The sequence below is a fragment of the Maylandia zebra genome, linkage group LG5 (assembly GCF_041146795.1).
Source record: "Maylandia zebra isolate NMK-2024a linkage group LG5, Mzebra_GT3a, whole genome shotgun sequence".
Taxonomy (NCBI): Eukaryota; Metazoa; Chordata; class Actinopteri; order Cichliformes; family Cichlidae; genus Maylandia; species Maylandia zebra.
Window position 1 is genome coordinate 26,578,122 of NC_135171.1, and position 16,922 is coordinate 26,595,043.

General features: G+C 40.6%; 1 protein-coding gene across 2 annotated transcripts in view; it reads right to left on the bottom strand.

Annotated features, from left to right (window-relative positions):
- Positions 1 to 16,922, bottom strand: part of sema3fa (sema domain, immunoglobulin domain (Ig), short basic domain, secreted, (semaphorin) 3Fa) — a 46,149-nt gene that overhangs the window by 6,311 nt on the left and 22,916 nt on the right. For both annotated transcript variants that reach the window (XM_004548696.3, XM_076884131.1), the window contains exons 3-10: positions 12,638 to 12,798; positions 12,490 to 12,552; positions 10,114 to 10,233; positions 8,639 to 8,728; positions 7,541 to 7,634; positions 6,107 to 6,226; positions 4,622 to 4,761; positions 3,508 to 3,622 (exon numbers count right to left, since the gene is read on the bottom strand). In XM_004548696.3, coding sequence (XP_004548753.2) covers positions 3,508 to 3,622; positions 4,622 to 4,761; positions 6,107 to 6,226; positions 7,541 to 7,634; positions 8,639 to 8,728; positions 10,114 to 10,233; positions 12,490 to 12,552; positions 12,638 to 12,798 — 903 coding nt within the window. The remainder of the gene's footprint in view (positions 1 to 3,507; positions 3,623 to 4,621; positions 4,762 to 6,106; positions 6,227 to 7,540; positions 7,635 to 8,638; positions 8,729 to 10,113; positions 10,234 to 12,489; positions 12,553 to 12,637; positions 12,799 to 16,922) is intronic.

Below are 16,922 nucleotides of genomic sequence, written 5' to 3' on the forward strand. Positions count from 1 at the left end.
TATGCATGTGGAACTGAAGGTGAAATGTAATAACACACGCTTTAATCTCTGTACCCTCGACTTTACTCAGCGTGCATTGGATAAACAAGAAGAAGCTTAAATCCACATGGCTTGCATAAAAACATCATTCCTGACTCTGCAGAGCTCCTTAATAAACAAACTCCCTTTTGATCAGGAGTTTAAAATCTTTTCAAACATAAAAAAAAATCTCCTTACATGCCAAGGTATGAAAATGACAGGTAATGGCCCCTCGCTTAAGCAAAAAATTAACTTTTGGCAAACACTGCAGAAATTCATAACCCGTCCGACGCCAGTTTGACAGACCTCCTGGCTATAGAACAAGCGCAGTAAAAAAGAGAAAAGTCATAAATCGGCAACGAACTGGAACAAGTTGCATAATTCGAACTTTTGTTTCTGATGTGTCAGATCAGACAGAGTCTCTGAGGCGCTGTCAGCATCACATTAGCAGAGAAACATCTTTAATTGCTGTAAGCGCAGAAAGAACACAAAGGGCTGGGCTAAATAAGGTGCTGTGCAGTAAAAATAAAAGTGCAGGTGAATTATGCACTCAGTAAACAGTCACTGTGTGGAAGAAAAACTGTCAAATAAAGACAGATTGTATATTATTATCTCCCTAATACCCACTCTGAAAGATGTGCACCTAAAATGTGTTCTTAAAATGTCCAGTCGAAATGATTGTGGCGGAAATTTAAAAACAATCCTCTCCCCCAAAAATACATGAAGAGTGAGGATGTTTTATGGAGTTCAGTGACTAAAAAAATAACTAGATTTAACTGAAGAAAACAAAAAAAAAGAATATTTCTCTCCATAATTACATTTTGGAAAAAGGCAATAAAACCTTATAGGTCACAAATTAATTCTCATTTTTGTCTGGCAGACATTTTTCACCACTCGTGTCTGTGTGCCTCTTTCTCTCTGCTTTTATATTCCTCCTCTCCCTCCTCTCGGCAAAACACTGAAAGCTTTCTCTTCTGTTAGCCTCACCATCTGAATCTACTCCACTCTCTCCCCCGAGTCCTCATACAACCACTCCGATGCCTCTGCTGGGCTCCATCAGGACCAGCAGGACTGGAGACAGAATACATTTTTACCAGACTGTCTGTGGTTGTGGGAAGAGCGACCACAGAGCTGTGGGATGTTACATTGCACCTCAGGACTCAGAATGACCTCATCACGAGTGCTCATCTGCACCGAGGCTACAACTGACAGTGGATGGACCGCTAAAAGTACAGCAACACTGACAAAAGAGTGCTTTTCTGTCACAGACACTGAGTGCTCTTAACACACAACTAACATCTGCAAAGCCTCATCACTGCACAAGATTAGGCCTACTATAGATTCAGCTCATACCTGCACCGTCGCTTGATGAAATGTTTAATACTACTGTCAAAATTCACTGTGGACTGGCTTAGATGTTGAACTCAGGCAAAGTACAAATATAATCAGTTGAAAAGGTGTACAAATCAGGGTTTTGAAAGACTCAGGCATGAAGAAGGCTGTTTTGTCGGTGGTGCTTTATGTTGTTGAACGCAAGCCTGCACACTTTACACATCAAGGCCGTTATCTGAGTTGTAATTGGTTACAGAAAATGCACCCTCTGGTGTTTAAAGTTTGAAGCCAATGCTACGTTCCAAAAACTGGCGTTCCTAAAAGGGTAAGCTAATCAGATAATCAATCCCTATAGACCCCCATGTCAAATTGCACAACTTTAAGACATAAATAAACATATTCTACTCCTAAATGTTTTGGCATTTTCCCTTATCACAACTGCAGGGAAAGCTGTATAACTGAGTTAAGACTGTTGTTTTGTTTGTTCAGCATTGTACTAAAAGACACTTTAAAGAGTTGGTTATTCAGGCCTTTCTGTAAATTCATTTTAAGTACTGTATCAGGTAATATTAGTAATAATAATCTTACTATAATGATCATAACGTATGAGCATATCTCATTAATCGATTTCCATGAAACTTTATAAACTATCTAGGGTACCAGGGTTATCAACATCTGTCTAGGTATTTAGGACCCTTACAAATTATATACATTATGTGTAGCAGCTAATCCTAAAACGCATGGCACATTACATGTACATTATGTGTATGTGTACATTTTGCTTAACTTTTTAGTGCAGTGGCACTTTGCAGGTCACTGGGATGTGTTGCGATGCATATCTGTAAATAAGTGTTCCACAAACATGATGTTAATAGTGCCTGTAATTTATAATAATAATAAATATATGTATTTATTGTTCATTTTTTCCATGTTTATGAACAGGAATTTTTGTCATCTAATGATAAATTCTAAATTAACACACACGTGTGTGTTTTCATACATAAGCTAAGTGAAAAAACAGTCTGTAGTAGTTTGTATCTGCTTAATAATAATATTGGATAGGTGCAAACTTGGACTATCAGAACTTCTTGTTTCACCTGCGGCACTCACAAGGCAATTCAGACTGAATGTGAACATGGGATAAAGGTGATTATAGAATTTGTTTTGTACTGTCGTGAAATATGTTTTTCATTACTGTGAAAATAAGTTCCCAGCAAGCAGAAGCTAGTCAGTGTAGTAAAATAAAATGTAAGTGCTGCTCATTCCACCTGTCATTACAATGTTAAGGATACTACAAATCCCTCCTTAATCCCGTCAGTCATGTGAGGCTGTGATGATCCACAATGTGCTGGACTGATTCCTGCTGCTCATTACTTTGATTACTCTGCATGTGTGTCTATGTGGTTCCTTTTTCTAAAAACAAGGCTGTGAGACACTGATGGTGCTTGAAAGCAGGCTGATTACATTCTGACATTATGGACATTACCTTTTTTAGGATGACACCTACTTTACAGGAGGTTCAAAGGAATATACATGTCAAGATTAACATGTATGAGTCAGTGATACCTTAATCTAAAGCTGCAGCTTCTCGGGGATTCTTCCTGCTATTGCAGCACGTAAGAAGAGATGTGCTAAATGCTGCTGGATGTGTCCCCGGACTATAGTACAGTAAGCTGCTGGCCCACACGCACCGCACCAAATGCCGAGTACATGTGGATTAACATCATGGAGAAAGTATGCAAAGCAAATGTGAAGAGAACTCTACAAATGATGAAGTTGTTGATACGGAATCTGTCAACAACAAGTCCATCTGCAGGGCCTTGTTTTGAATAGTCGCGGTTACGCAGCCATTTAAGAATTCTCACTTTCCATCTGCCAGGGTTTCTGTGAGGTCAGCGATGCATTCATTATGTGCTTTACATTAACTCCTACCAAATGCACTATACGGTCCCTGACTTGCGTTAACTGAGCTGTAAAATGCAACATGCGACACATTTAGAAAGAAAATGGTTCATTTCTCTTTTAAATATGCAAACTTAAATTTTAGGTTTAGAGTGACTACCGGTGACGCGATGCGGTGTTCAAAATCCAGAGATGAAAGGGAGCATCAGAGAAGCTCTAAAAGGGTCAGGGATCCTGGGAAATAATTCAACTTACTTAGTTCATCAAAGTGTGTCTCAATGCCATCAGCTCCGGGCACTGAGCAGATGAGACGAGCCTTTAGAAATGTGCTCCACTTGTTCACCAGACAGCAGTGTCCACCATCATCGTTCTGAAAAGCAGAGACACGCGGGAGTCATTCTCACACTGCTCCAAAAATTACTCAACGGGATGAGCTTGAGCAATATCTGACCAACAGCTGTTTGGAACAACTGGTCTGTATAAATAAAGACATAGCTTTATGTTTTAGCTTGGCCAGTCTTCACAAGGCGGTCAGAAAACCTTTGCTACTGAGGCAAAGAACTGGGATGATACATGAAATCAGTGCATTTCACAGTCAGAATGATTTAGGGGTTAGAAGAATAAAATTTAATGTTCGTTTTTATCTACTAACATTTACAAGGAAAAAAAAGTTTCCAATTTTCTTGTGTGCTTTAAATGTTTCAATTAATATCGTCCAGAAACTTGACTTGACTTTAATCTTTTTGGAGGATATATATAATCTTATTTAACCTCTAAAACATTCAAGACTGTTAACACACAAGATGTGAGAAAAACACAGCAACTGTTTATAGAAAAAATAACCAAACACTGTGAGACTGTAAGGATGCTGAAAGTAGCATTTAGCTCTAAGCCTCCTAGAACAGCTAGACTGTCTTGTTTTTTCATCTCTTTTGAATTACACACTTAAGGGATGCAGCTTGCAAACACAGAACCCTTCAGATGCATTTTTCTGAAGTCTACGTGCAGATGCTTTGAAAGTTTTGAACACAGCTCAATTGTTTGCGTGTCTACAACACTACAATGCTAATTAAACACAGGCTTTGCAAAGATGTCTCTGTATGCCTACAGACGTGGATTAAAGTCAACCCTGCTCTTCAAACCTTTCACCCTGAGGAAAAGAAATAAAGGATCTCAGACTTGGCCTTTGAGGCAAATGACAAATACTTTGCTAAGCATCACTCTGTTGTACATAGTAATTATTAGTCAGAAAACAGTTTCTGATGATCATGGGGGACTTCCTTTATGGGCCTCAAACTGCCAGCAGAGCATAACTAACCATTACGGAGACACATAAGCATTAAATTTGATGACTGGTGTGATAACTCACCAGGCAGATCCGCCCTATCCTGGACTGCGTCATGGGACTCTGGCCCATCTCAGATGCTTTCTCGCGGAAGAAGAAGTAGAGTTTATTGTCATTCTTTTCAGCACTGTCTGGAATGAGGTGTGCATGAACAAATGTGGGATCTGTAGACAAAAAAGGAAAGAAAATGTTCAATACAAGTCTTGGAAAATACATTATGTGTGCAGGCAACATATTTAAAACCTCTTTACAGCCACAAAAGTGTTTTTCAAAATGTCATGATGTCACACTAAAAGTAGCCTCCCATTAAACATTTTGTGAAATCACGTGCAGATTTTTGAGTTGTGGCCAAATGTGCCGTGTGAGGTCACAGAGACCTTTGACCACCAAATCAAATCAGTTCCTTCGGTCCTCGTGAACCTTTGTGCCAAATGTCAAAAAGCTTCCTAATAGCATTCAAGAGAAAAGAAGAGGGACATCCTGAACGCACACAAAATTGCCTCTGACCATGGCTGTATGTTGACTTTGTATTCTTTAGTTTACACGTGTACCTGACCATTGTTTTAAGATAAACAAGGAAAGCTGTCAATTATCAAGAAAAATACTTGAGACCTTGAAAATCTTGTTTCATTCAACAGCTTAACCCTTCGAAATAAAATGCTTTTATTTATTTATTTTTATTAATACTATTATGGGCAAAATAACAGCAGCCTAAAGACTAAACAGCACTTTGACACTCTAAACTTGTCCCTTTATTTCTTCCTAGTAACAATGCTCAATATGGCATCACAGTTTGCTCCCGCTGGCTGATTCACTGGGTCAACACTGGACACGCAACACAGAGTGCCCCTCCCCACTGTGACAGACCAGGGTCCCAAATGAGGACAAACCAAACCAAGCGGAGGGGGGATAACCAGGAACCATGTAATGGGGGAGGGGGGATATCTGTGACATCTCACATGGCTGATTAGCAGGACTCAGGTGTCCCGATTCAGTGAACCACTGCCAGGGGATTGTTGTCAGGGCAACAGGGTCAGAGGAAAATCTGGGAGCCTGCAGGATTCAGGGGGGTGGGGGGGGGGGATGCTGTGACTGATTTGGCCATATCAAATGAAAGCTCTCGAACAGCATTTATGTCACTGAGCCAATCACAGTTCATTCACAAAGCAAAGGCTACTCTGAGTCATTATTGACTTGCGCTAATTTTCTCCTGCAACTACACTATTGACCCTGTTGTCAGACTCTGCTGCAGGCATGCAGTGAACAGTTAGTGTAGTGAATGGCATGCTTTGAGTCAATTGATCATTCAGTCAACTGAAACTGACTGGAAAGGGAACATTCTCAATTTGACTATCAGCAGGATGGTATTTAACCCCAAGGTTTAACTTGGTAACCTAAAACATTACAGTAATGATCTTAAGAAACTGAGGAGTAAATAAAAACTGGTCTACAGCAAAATGAGTCAAGGAAAATCCTGGATGCAGAACAAGCTGTGAGTTGAGACATTACCATTTAACCATCTGGAGTTGTACTGATCAGTCCTCATGGCTGTCTGCTTCCCCAGTGTACGGAAGATCGCCGAGTCTGTTCCCATGAAATCAATGTACACTCCTGCATACAGCTCTCCATCTGTCAATCACAGATGAAATGCCAAGGTGAAGTCATGATGGATGAAAACATTTTCACGTTATACAGAACATGCTATCTACCATGCCAGAACTTCATTAAAAAGTGACGCCATCCCTCTAGATTTCCCCAGCATCTGACTGATGGCATGCATGGCAGATGTGGCCATTCAAAGGCAGGAATTTTAACTCAGGACAGTGCCAAATTAAAACATGTTCAGTCTGATTAAACTCAGCTCACAGGTGTCTGTGTCACGTTTCAGACAAAAATGCTATTCTCATAATTACTGTACTCGTGCTTATTGGGCTAATCAGTGAAATTTGAAAGAACAGCTGCAATTAGAAAGTCAACTTCACATCAGACAGATTCATGGCGTATAGTTTAGAGATCAAGGAAAGCCAGTCAGATTTGACATGTTCGGCGTAAACAGAAACTTTCTGTGCAGCACCTAGAAAAAAAAGCAGAAACTTGGAGCATTTGCTTTCTATACTGTGAACCTTATGAGGAGTGAAGTGGAGGCATAGCTTGTGAAACAGTAGTGTAAAAAAAACCCACCTAAATCCTAAACCAGGGAAATTCCACCTTCCTGTTGTGTCAGTGCGGTATGCCTCTGCCCTGCCAACTATGTGAGACGACATTTAGATGATTTTTTTGGTGTTACAGTTTTGCTTGGGTCAGCTGTAACTGAGCTGACATGGCACAGCAAAAGAGAGAGAGACGCTCTCCGCCTTTGTCCTTCACGCATACGTATGCACGCTTGAGCACATGCACACACAGAGGGCAGAAGGTCGCTGACCTGGAGCCATGTCTAACCACCTGTAAGCAGCTGGTAACAAAAGACCACCTACTGACATGAGAGCGCACACGTCCATCTGACCAGCTAAATGACCACGTATCTGCAGACCTGCTTAGACTTGAAACAGCTGACTGACTAATGACTGAGATGGTTATCAGTAAATTAATTTACTTGTGTACATGTGATCATTTATCGACTTTCTCTATCTTGTGTGAATCTAAAATCAGTGTTTAGTTTTGAAATACTGGTTAATTTAAACACAATCTAAAGAAAAAAACCCAAAAGCTCTCTTTATTTGCCCTTTTTTGTTTTTAAATGAACAATTAACTAATTAAAAGGGTTTATCATCACATCATGCACAACCGTCAAGTCTCCTTAAAATTCGGTAACACAGCGCTGCAGTGTCAAAGTGATCACCAGTAGTCCCATTCAGCAATACAAACCAAACACAAACTGCAGATCTTTTATGTCTTTCACGCCTGCACACGTCGTTGGAAGGAAAAACAAAAGCTGATACTTACTGATCAAAGCCGAGACGCTGTTCAGCTTAGGGTCATAGGGACATTTTCCTTTCCCAGAATCCACTTTACCAGGTTCAAGGCGGAAAATGTATTCCTGTAATGGTAAAAGGTGAAGAAAAACATTAACCACATGGTAACAGATTTATTATGTTTAAGGAACTTTTTTTTGTTTGCGCGCGTGCGCGCGCGCGTGTGTGTGTGTGTTTGGGTGGGGAGGGGGGGCAGTTTGGCTATATCATTTACTTTACAAGACTTACAAGTTTTAAAAAGGCAATGGCGTCATCAAACTAATGTGATCAGTTGGTTAAGTTGGTAATAATGATTAAGTGTGAGTGGTGACCCTATAGGCAGCTTACATGGCTCTGCTAATGGGAACAAATAGTGCACAAAAGCGGTTATCAGTCGATGGCGAGGTGGAGGCAAACGCTGACAGCAGTTCAAAACTCATCCACCATGCTTCTCATGTTAGTGGCTCAAACAAGAATTCATTATTCCACAGTGCAAGAGGACATGTTGGAACATCTGTGTCAACACTGGGTACATGTCTACACGGAGGTCATTCAGGCACTTCAAAGCTCACTGATGATGTCTGACAGGTAGGAAATATGTAAGGCAAAAAAGATGTAAAGCTGTGTTTGTAACCTGAGCTTGGATATTGTTTTTTAGTAACAAGATACAGTATGACTCATAAATATGTGTGTGGTGATGAAAACGCTACCATTTGCGTAAATCAATGAAGATGACAACCGTGGTTTGGGTCAACGATTTTGTGCATTTGTCTGAAAACTTTAGTGAAAGGGGGAACTTTTTCCCCCCGCATATTTTGTTTGTGTACATTTGCTGCTTAATACTGGAGATAAAGGTCTGAAAAAAAAAATACTAGTCATTAACAGGATGCAGAACTTTTTTGTTCGTTCAGTTCAGTTTTGAAAGCAGAGTTGATTGGAAGCTCAGTAGTTCAGCAAGCTGCCTCGATAACCCAAGATATTTAAAAGAAGAAATTTATTTATAGTTATGCTTTCCCCCTATTATTTCCCCCAACTCTAATAAAAAAAGTACTCCAGGTGGGCATAAAACTCTACAAAACTTTCAGCCCACCTTCGCCTCCAAAGGCTGTGATGTAGCGCTGTAGTCTGCTGCTCGACTTGTTCTCCCTCCAGATTGGGATGCCTGTTGGTAGTGGAACCCCTAAAAACAGAGACATGGCACAATGGCCATCTCATTACCGACGTACAACATCCCAGATTAAAGTCAACTGATGCCGACCATGACATAAAAAGAAGAGTAAATATGTCAGAGCAAAAGGGATTGGACAAAAGAAGTCGAATAAAAAAAAGTAGTTCTTAAAGATGGAAATACAAATGTGAGTGGGTCAAAGTGGAGGTCAAAGGTGATCGAAGAGAGCCTGATGAGTGGCATTGATCATTTGATACCCATGTGCGATTAGACTCAGAGACATGCAAACGCAGCTGTAAAGCATGCAGGTTATACAGAACACATTAAATCGCAAACAACATATACACTGAATATAATTACATCAACATATGAGAAAATACGTGTACGCATGTTCACAGTGTAACTGTTATTAGCAACCAAACTAAATGTTCACGTTTTTTACACTTTTTGATGTGGAGCTCATCAGCCTGCAGAGAAAGCTGTGAAGCCGCCTCGAAAAGGCATAAAAGCTGATGCAGTTAAAGGAAAACGTTTGCAGTTACGGGACAAAGTTTGGGCATGAACTGGGGATTAAAAAATGTGTGAAGCCCTTTGTATAAGACGGGGACGAATTTCTGAACAACTGGTTTTTGTTTACATCTACTGTTACTGAGAAAAATCTTTACAGTGTGAAGTAACATAGCGTTTGGGCCTTAGGGGAGAAACTGAATGACAAGAGACAGACTGACCTTTACATTGAAATCTGAACCCTCCATTTGAACAGTGAGACTAAACAGGCAGAGCGGTGAATGCAAGTGTGTCGACTATAACTGGGTAGGCAGCTGCCGAAGCTCTGCGTGGCCATCGAGTGAGGGAGGGATGGAGGAAGGGACAGAGGGAGGGGTGAGCTACAAGGCTGATGATGGATGAGAGGCTCCATCAGTAATGATTGCTTTTCAGAGGTTTTCAGCAAGACAGCAAGACAGGCCACAGGGCCACAGTGTATAAACAGGTGAGGGTGGGGATGGAGGACCACAAGCAGAGGTATTTTCTATAGATATAGTGTCATCGTGATATTCACAATGGTAAGAGAAGCTTATAGCCTCAATGGCCCCTAAGCAGCAGCACTTAGCTGCTCTTATTTGTTGCCTTACCAACTTCAACTTTGTAATGTTAATGGTGATCTGGAGAGGTATAACCAAGCTTTTTTCTTTGAGTCCTCCAGACCGTGAAAGAGTGCAAATCGATGAAAACTAATACGCAGAAAATGATGGAAGAGAAGCAAAGCCCATGAAACTAAAGCGCGAGAGCAGGAGGAGCGTCTCTGACCTGAGACTGATCGACTGATATGGTTCTTTAGGAAGTAGAGAGTAGAGGTCAAAATGTCTCCATGGATGCCTGGCTGTGTCTTTGGTTACCTGTGACCTGCGTCCTCGGTCGACATAGGTGCAGATGGGGTTGTAGGCGCCTGTCCCACACACATACAGGTGGGTCCGGTTCCAGGGCTCAATCAGACGGATGAAGTTACCACATTCCCCCTGAGAGACAGCAAAACAAAACACAGACAGCACAAGATAATGAAAATGCAGTAGATAAAGGGAGATGCTTAATATACAATGCCCTACTGATGGTTAATAACTCCTCTGTCTGCCTTAAAAACATCACATCTATCACTTTCTCTGCTGGCTGGCTTTTGTTTGGCAGCGCTGTTCCACTCTCTGTGTCAGGCTGGCTCTGGCTTCCAATCGGACCACACTCTCACAGGGAAAATGTTTCCAAACACCATTTAAGTGTGTGGCTGAAACCAAGGAAAGCAGCGCCTCTGAGATGTTAAGTGTGGTTGCTTCAGGGATTGAGGTTAAACCCAATTCAGTGTTCTGTCAAATTTGACAAATGGGAAAGATTTTGGTTAGAGCAAATAAGAGTGCTTGAATGAAAAAATGGGAAGAAATGAAAAGGTTTTGAAATCCAATTAACTTTTCTTTCTTTTTTTTTTTTTTTAGACAAACCATAAAGCCAAAAATGTGAAAAGCTCAACACTGATTGGCCTGAATTTAGAATTTTAATTTCTTAGTAGCGAAATTCAAGCAATGCCAATGTTTTCCTTTTTTGGACTAAAGACAAAGAGGTGCTCTCAGTGAGCACAGCTCTGTGCTTTCTAGGTTTTTTCCAATCTGTTTGCCTGACCAGCTGTCTGCCTTCCTGGTCACAATCCACCAAATCAAAATTCCAACTACAGAAATGTTCAAGCCGATAAGCTCTGTTCAGATTTGTCTGTCATGTTTTCTGCTAGTGACAGCTGGTGAAAAAGAAAGGATGAACCAAGTAGATAAAAAAGATTGTATGCAGGATGGGGGATGAGCCATTTTGGCAGATTTTAACAGCATGACAGATGCACAAGTCAGAGGTTTCAGAGTATGTGTTTTTGTGCGTGTGTTTACGCATGCGGGCCTGTGTGTATCATTCAGTGCACAGTTGTGCTCCCCCACAGAGAGCACAGTGGGGCTGATTGCCTTTGACCTCCTGCCTGAACCAACATCCCCTCTGAATTGCTTCTGAATTGTCATCATTTGTCATTCACTAAAGAGCGGCCAAGACTGCTGCGATGTCTTGCAGTAGCCGGTCTTATCTCTTATTCTCTTATTCTGTTGATGAAATTTCAAACCCATCCCCTCACACACATACACAGAAGCTGATACAGGCGCATATGAACATACATAGGCCAATGTAGCCAGAGGCGCTTGGAGGCTTGGGTCACCAGACGTGCATAAATGAACATTCTAGTAGGATAAACAGCTGCCTGAGCTTTATACCAGCAGGAAGAGAAGGATTATTATCCACAGCCTCATCAAACTGTTGGTGCACCCTGACTGTGCCGTCTCTCACCCCTAGCATGGATAAAACAAGTGCATATGTGTGTGTTTGAGGGTAGGAGGGGGATCAACGTGTGAACGAAATCAAAGGAGAGGAATCTGGTTTTTAAATGAATTTCAATGATGAGTTTCCATCCCTTCTTTGTGGGGGCTGCACAGGAGGTGCAAGGAGATGTCTGAATGTCTCTGAACCCTTTTAAGACTTCATATGGGTCTGAGGCTTCCAGTGACCGATTCATTTTGGAAGCTTGTCTGAACAACAAAAGGTAAAATGATTACGGTGTGGAAAGAAAGGAAAATAATGATAATAATTTGGCATTTCTAGACTGGTGCATTTTTTTTTTTGCAAGGTTCAAGTTCCTGCTTCAGCTAAATTGGTGGCATCTGTGTGCAATTAGCTATCAGGGATTCAGAGGCAGTAAATAAGAGCTTCATAACCAGTCACACATTTGGAGGAGCTTGAAAATGTCCTCTGTTAACCCCAGTCCAACATTAAAATTGGGAGCATCACCAAAAAAAGACAGGATTAAAACACACTGTTAAATTTGAACAGGGGTAACCCTGGAAACAAAGTGTTTATTTACTTGTGATAGTGTGATACCCATATAGCCATCTTTATAAACAGAGTGTAGAATCTGAATTTTTAAATTTCAGTTTGAAGTCCAGCTGAAGTCTGAGTGCTACTGAATAACCACATTAAATGCATTATAAGGATAATTGTAGCACGGTGTCTCCAGAAGCTATCACTTGTATGATGCTAGTCTGCCTTCAGCACTGATGATTTGATTTGAAAACTTGCAACAACCAAAAATTCAGTATTTAGATGAAAATCAATTAACAATAGTAAGTTTTTATAAATGAAACTAGAAAATGTTTGGGATTTGTCATTCGTCAGAATTGCTTTTTCTTTTAAATACTTACATTGATGTCTTTCCCTGACAAAACACATTCAGTCTTCCTTTGGGGGGCAACAGGCCAGTGGATCTGACAGTGAAAAATACACAAGCTGGTTAGCTGTAAACCCATGCCGAGCTTGGGCAGTTCAGTGTTTAGGTAGAAACTTTCTTACTATGAGAGGCTCCTTGTTGATGTCATGTAGATCCAGAGAGAGTATATAATCTTTGCTGCCCACATACATGCGGTCATGGTCCTCGTCCATGCGAAGGATCCGATAGTCGGTTGAATTCAGCAAAAAGGAGAAGTGGTGAGCAGTGCCGGTAGACTTCAGCTCTATAAAGGGGCAAAAAAAGTGCAAAAATAAATGTTTTTGTTCATACTGAACCTGCAATTACTGTAGTAGAAAAACACACAATAAAACTAGAAAACCCAAACCACAGACATAGTCTCAGGAATTGTGTGTCGGCTGCCTTTTTCTGGAACACATACGCACAAACACACAAAGTATTCTATTGTTAAAGACATGGCAACATACTAATGATGCCAAGCCTACCATCAAACTATCCAAGATTAATTTACAGATTATGTTTTTACCCCCCAATTACATCCTGCCATAATGGGGTTATGGTCAGACTAAATATGGGTACGGCGGGCTTGACTAAAGCAAGCAGACAAAAAATAACTCACGGGAATCCTAAATGAATGGCAAGAGAGACGCAAAAGATCAGTCACAAGTTATGGGAACAGTAAGAAGTCAAATACCACGCTGTTTATTACAACAGGCCACATGGTTGATAACATTCAGGGCCGTGGAGTCTGAACCTCAGTTGTAACAAGCTGTGAAGGGGATGATAGACTTTGTAACAATCTCCCCTGGTGAATTAGCCACGAATGAACCGATGTGCTCCCTGGGAAGCAAAACACCGCAGCATACTTTCCTCCATATCGCTGTTAAATCTATTTTGAAATGAAACTGATGGCTCACATACTGCACGGGGAGGCTCAGTGGTGTGAAAATGTGACTTTCAGTGCTGCTGTACAAAAAGCAGATTCCTCCCCCGATCCTCTTATTATCTTTGGAGCAGCTCTGATAAGTGTATCTGTTTCTCTTGTCTTTCAGAATTTGCTTTGTGAAAGCTGAGATTGTTCTGTTTGTAGAGAAAGCCCAAGGATCCCATGGAAGGCCTGTTCAGGTTCCACTTTAATGGGACCGTACAAATGCTCTTATGCTCTGTGTAGCCAAATCTAAGAGTCACTGGAGATGAAAAAGACTCCATATGGCAGCTATAACGACTTTCCTTAACCCGACCGAGGAAGAAAGTCTTACTTAGGGAAATAAAAGACAGCATGAAGTTCTCCACCTGCACGGGACATGTGGAAATACTGACATGAATCCTCTCCTAGAGAGCTTCTTCGCTGTTGGTTTGCTGAGCTCCTTCAGAAACTGTGAAATGCTGCAGTCACGGTGCAGCATCATGGTGCGCGGGTAGTAAACAGAAACAGACGTGCCTGTCACCCATGTAATTCTCATAAGATGCCTCCAAACACATTAAACAGTTTAATAGTAACCCCGATATGCGATTTTGCCATGCTGTGGTGAAAGTACACGTCAGGGGTTTTATTTTTAAGTCTATTCTGTTCCCCGAATCCTGAAAAAGCATTAAATCAGAAATAAGATGAATATTTTCTGAGGTTTGATTTTTTCAGTGTATTTGAGGGTTTCCAGGAAAGACTGCCATGTGTAATCCAGGATTACTGTATTCATGCAAAAGTCGCACTCACAAACACATAGATAGTATCCTAAGACAGTCGAGCACCAGACTTGTTCTATAAACATCTTCCATCTTCGTTTGCTAGTCAACTAAACACAGCCTGTTATCTGCTGTGGCAAGCCCAGCAGTCAAACGATACTGGAACTTCAGCCGTGACCCCACATTTATCACCTCTGCACTCAGATCTACATGCACGGGCATCAGAAAGGGAGAGGACCGGCTGCCATAAATCAGACAGTTAGGTCACTGCAAACCAGACTAGACGGGCAGACAGACAGACAACCTACTACATTACAAGTAAACGTTCGCCTAAACATATCACCTGTTAATAGCAACCAGCTTCAAGTATCTGACAGCCTGTCATCTTTCTCTCTTGTGAATCTCCCATCCAGGATCACTGGATCGATGTGCTTCACCCCAAAGCAAATCAAATTTCATCCTGTCAGAAGTGACCTAATTAATCCCGATGTGGGGAAAATGACCAGTCAATTGTATACTAAAAAAGCTGCACTGGGAAAACTCAACATGTATTAATATGGGAACCATGATTTAACAGATATTAACTGAGGTACCTGTCCAAGATTACATGTCACTTACACATCACCAGCATCCTAACATCTACAGCACTTCGGACTCATTCCATGTGCTGTGGATGTTTGTCTACATGAGGACTACAGCTCCTTCAGCTAAAATAGAACAAAGATTGAAATGGTGGATGAAATCACTTCTTTTGTAAAAATTAACTAAATTAATACAGATTTTACTTGCTGTCAAATAATGTTTTTGTTCTGTTTTTTAATTTGTTGTTTGTGGTTGTATTTTGCTGGTTTCTGTATTTTAATTTATTAGAATCTATTTTAATCTACTGCTTCATTGATGTCTTTTTCTCTTTGTAAGGTGACCTTGTGCTTTAGAAAGGCGCCCTTAAATAAAATGTATTATTATTATTATAAACTCTTGGAAATCAGATATAAGATATCTATATTGCACAAAGTTAAAACTCGCAGGCCTAAAACACTCTTAAATGACAGTATTCTCTTTTTTAAATTCTGGCATATCTCAGTTATTGTGCTGAGCAATGGGGTAAAGTATATGACATCAATTAAAAACTCTTAACAACAATTAGGACAGCACACAAAGTGGGTTCAAGATACCGCACCATCTGAACTCCGTTAGTAAAACTTCATGATCTGTTTGACTTGAAAATTTGAGAATTATGTTCAAAGCAATACGTGATCACCTTTTGTGATTTATAGAAAATGGCAAGTTCAGTAGATCAGTTTAACGTCGTTTATTTTGTTTCTCTCTTTTGAGCTTGTGAATGAACTCAGCTCAACTCAAAATACGACGTGAGATTTCTAAAGTATACTGGCTCCTCTCATCCTGACATTTTAGTCGGTGCAAATGACGTGGCAAGCTTTCACAAAGAAGAAACATTACATCCCTGCAAGGTGAGACACGCTAAAACACATTTACCTTGAAATAATGCCTGAGGTGTGGTGAGATTAGTGGTGAAGTATGGTAACAGTCCACCTCGAACCACACATACACTCTATTGTCAGCACAAATTCATCTTCTCAAAAAGCATTCCTGTGTGTTAAGGAGCTCAGACTAAATGGTTGTTTGAAGCAAAGAAAAACGCTCCAAAAAACAACCAAAAACAGGCATTTAACATGGAATTAAATGGCTGAATTTACCACCAGCTGGTACATTCAGCAATGATAGGGCACAAGTGCAATGATAGTGCACCAGGTCCTGCATTTTTTTTTAAAGACCACAGAACCTCGTGTATATCACCCAGCTTCCCAGCAAGGTCTTTGTAATAATTACCAGACAGTCAGGCAGGCAGAACATTGTCTTTTTCTTTCTCTATGACCTTTCTCTAATTGCCTTCAGTTTGTTGAACAAAACTCAATCGACTCTGCAGAAATGTGAATAACACAGACTAGTCAACTGATCCTTTAGTTAGTCACCTATGTGATCCCTCTGCTCTGCTTTGAAGCTAAGGTATATAGGCTTTTATATACTTTATATTTTTATAGGCCAGTATTTGTACCATGGTGTGTTGTTCCTGGATCAACCCTAGTCAGGGTCCTCAAAAGGACATAAATGACCCCTGTTTTGTATCTATAAATAGATAATAAAACACGTACCACACAGACACCACTACTGCTTCTTTAATGCCTCTTTCAGCTTAAGCCCCTTCCTCACAATCAATCTGCACTTAGTACGAGGGAGCAGGCAACAGAAAATCCCGCATACCTGCCCAGGCATTCATGGCATGTGGTCTAAATTTCCAAATTTACTTATGTTCACATTCTCCAAAGTAAAGGTGTGGTTCTACCTTGTTGCAGCTTGTCTGCAGCCAAGCATGCAAGGATGTGTCCCTAAAAGTAACTTTATATATAAGACTGTCTGTAAAACTCCCTTGACTAGCACTGTAATTAATACCCTATGAACAGCTGAACTTGCTTTTCTGTAACCATATCGACAATCCAAGTTGTGCAAGATTACTGAAAATACTCTTTCACTTTTACCTGTTTAGAGTCCCAATAGGATGATCAACTTCATTGGTAAGCATTTGTTAAGTATGGTGATAGTAATTAAGCATAATGACTGCAAGCAAGGAAACTAGCTTGTCTGTGACTGTCAAATGTTCCACTAGAATTAGTGTGGTGTGGTTGC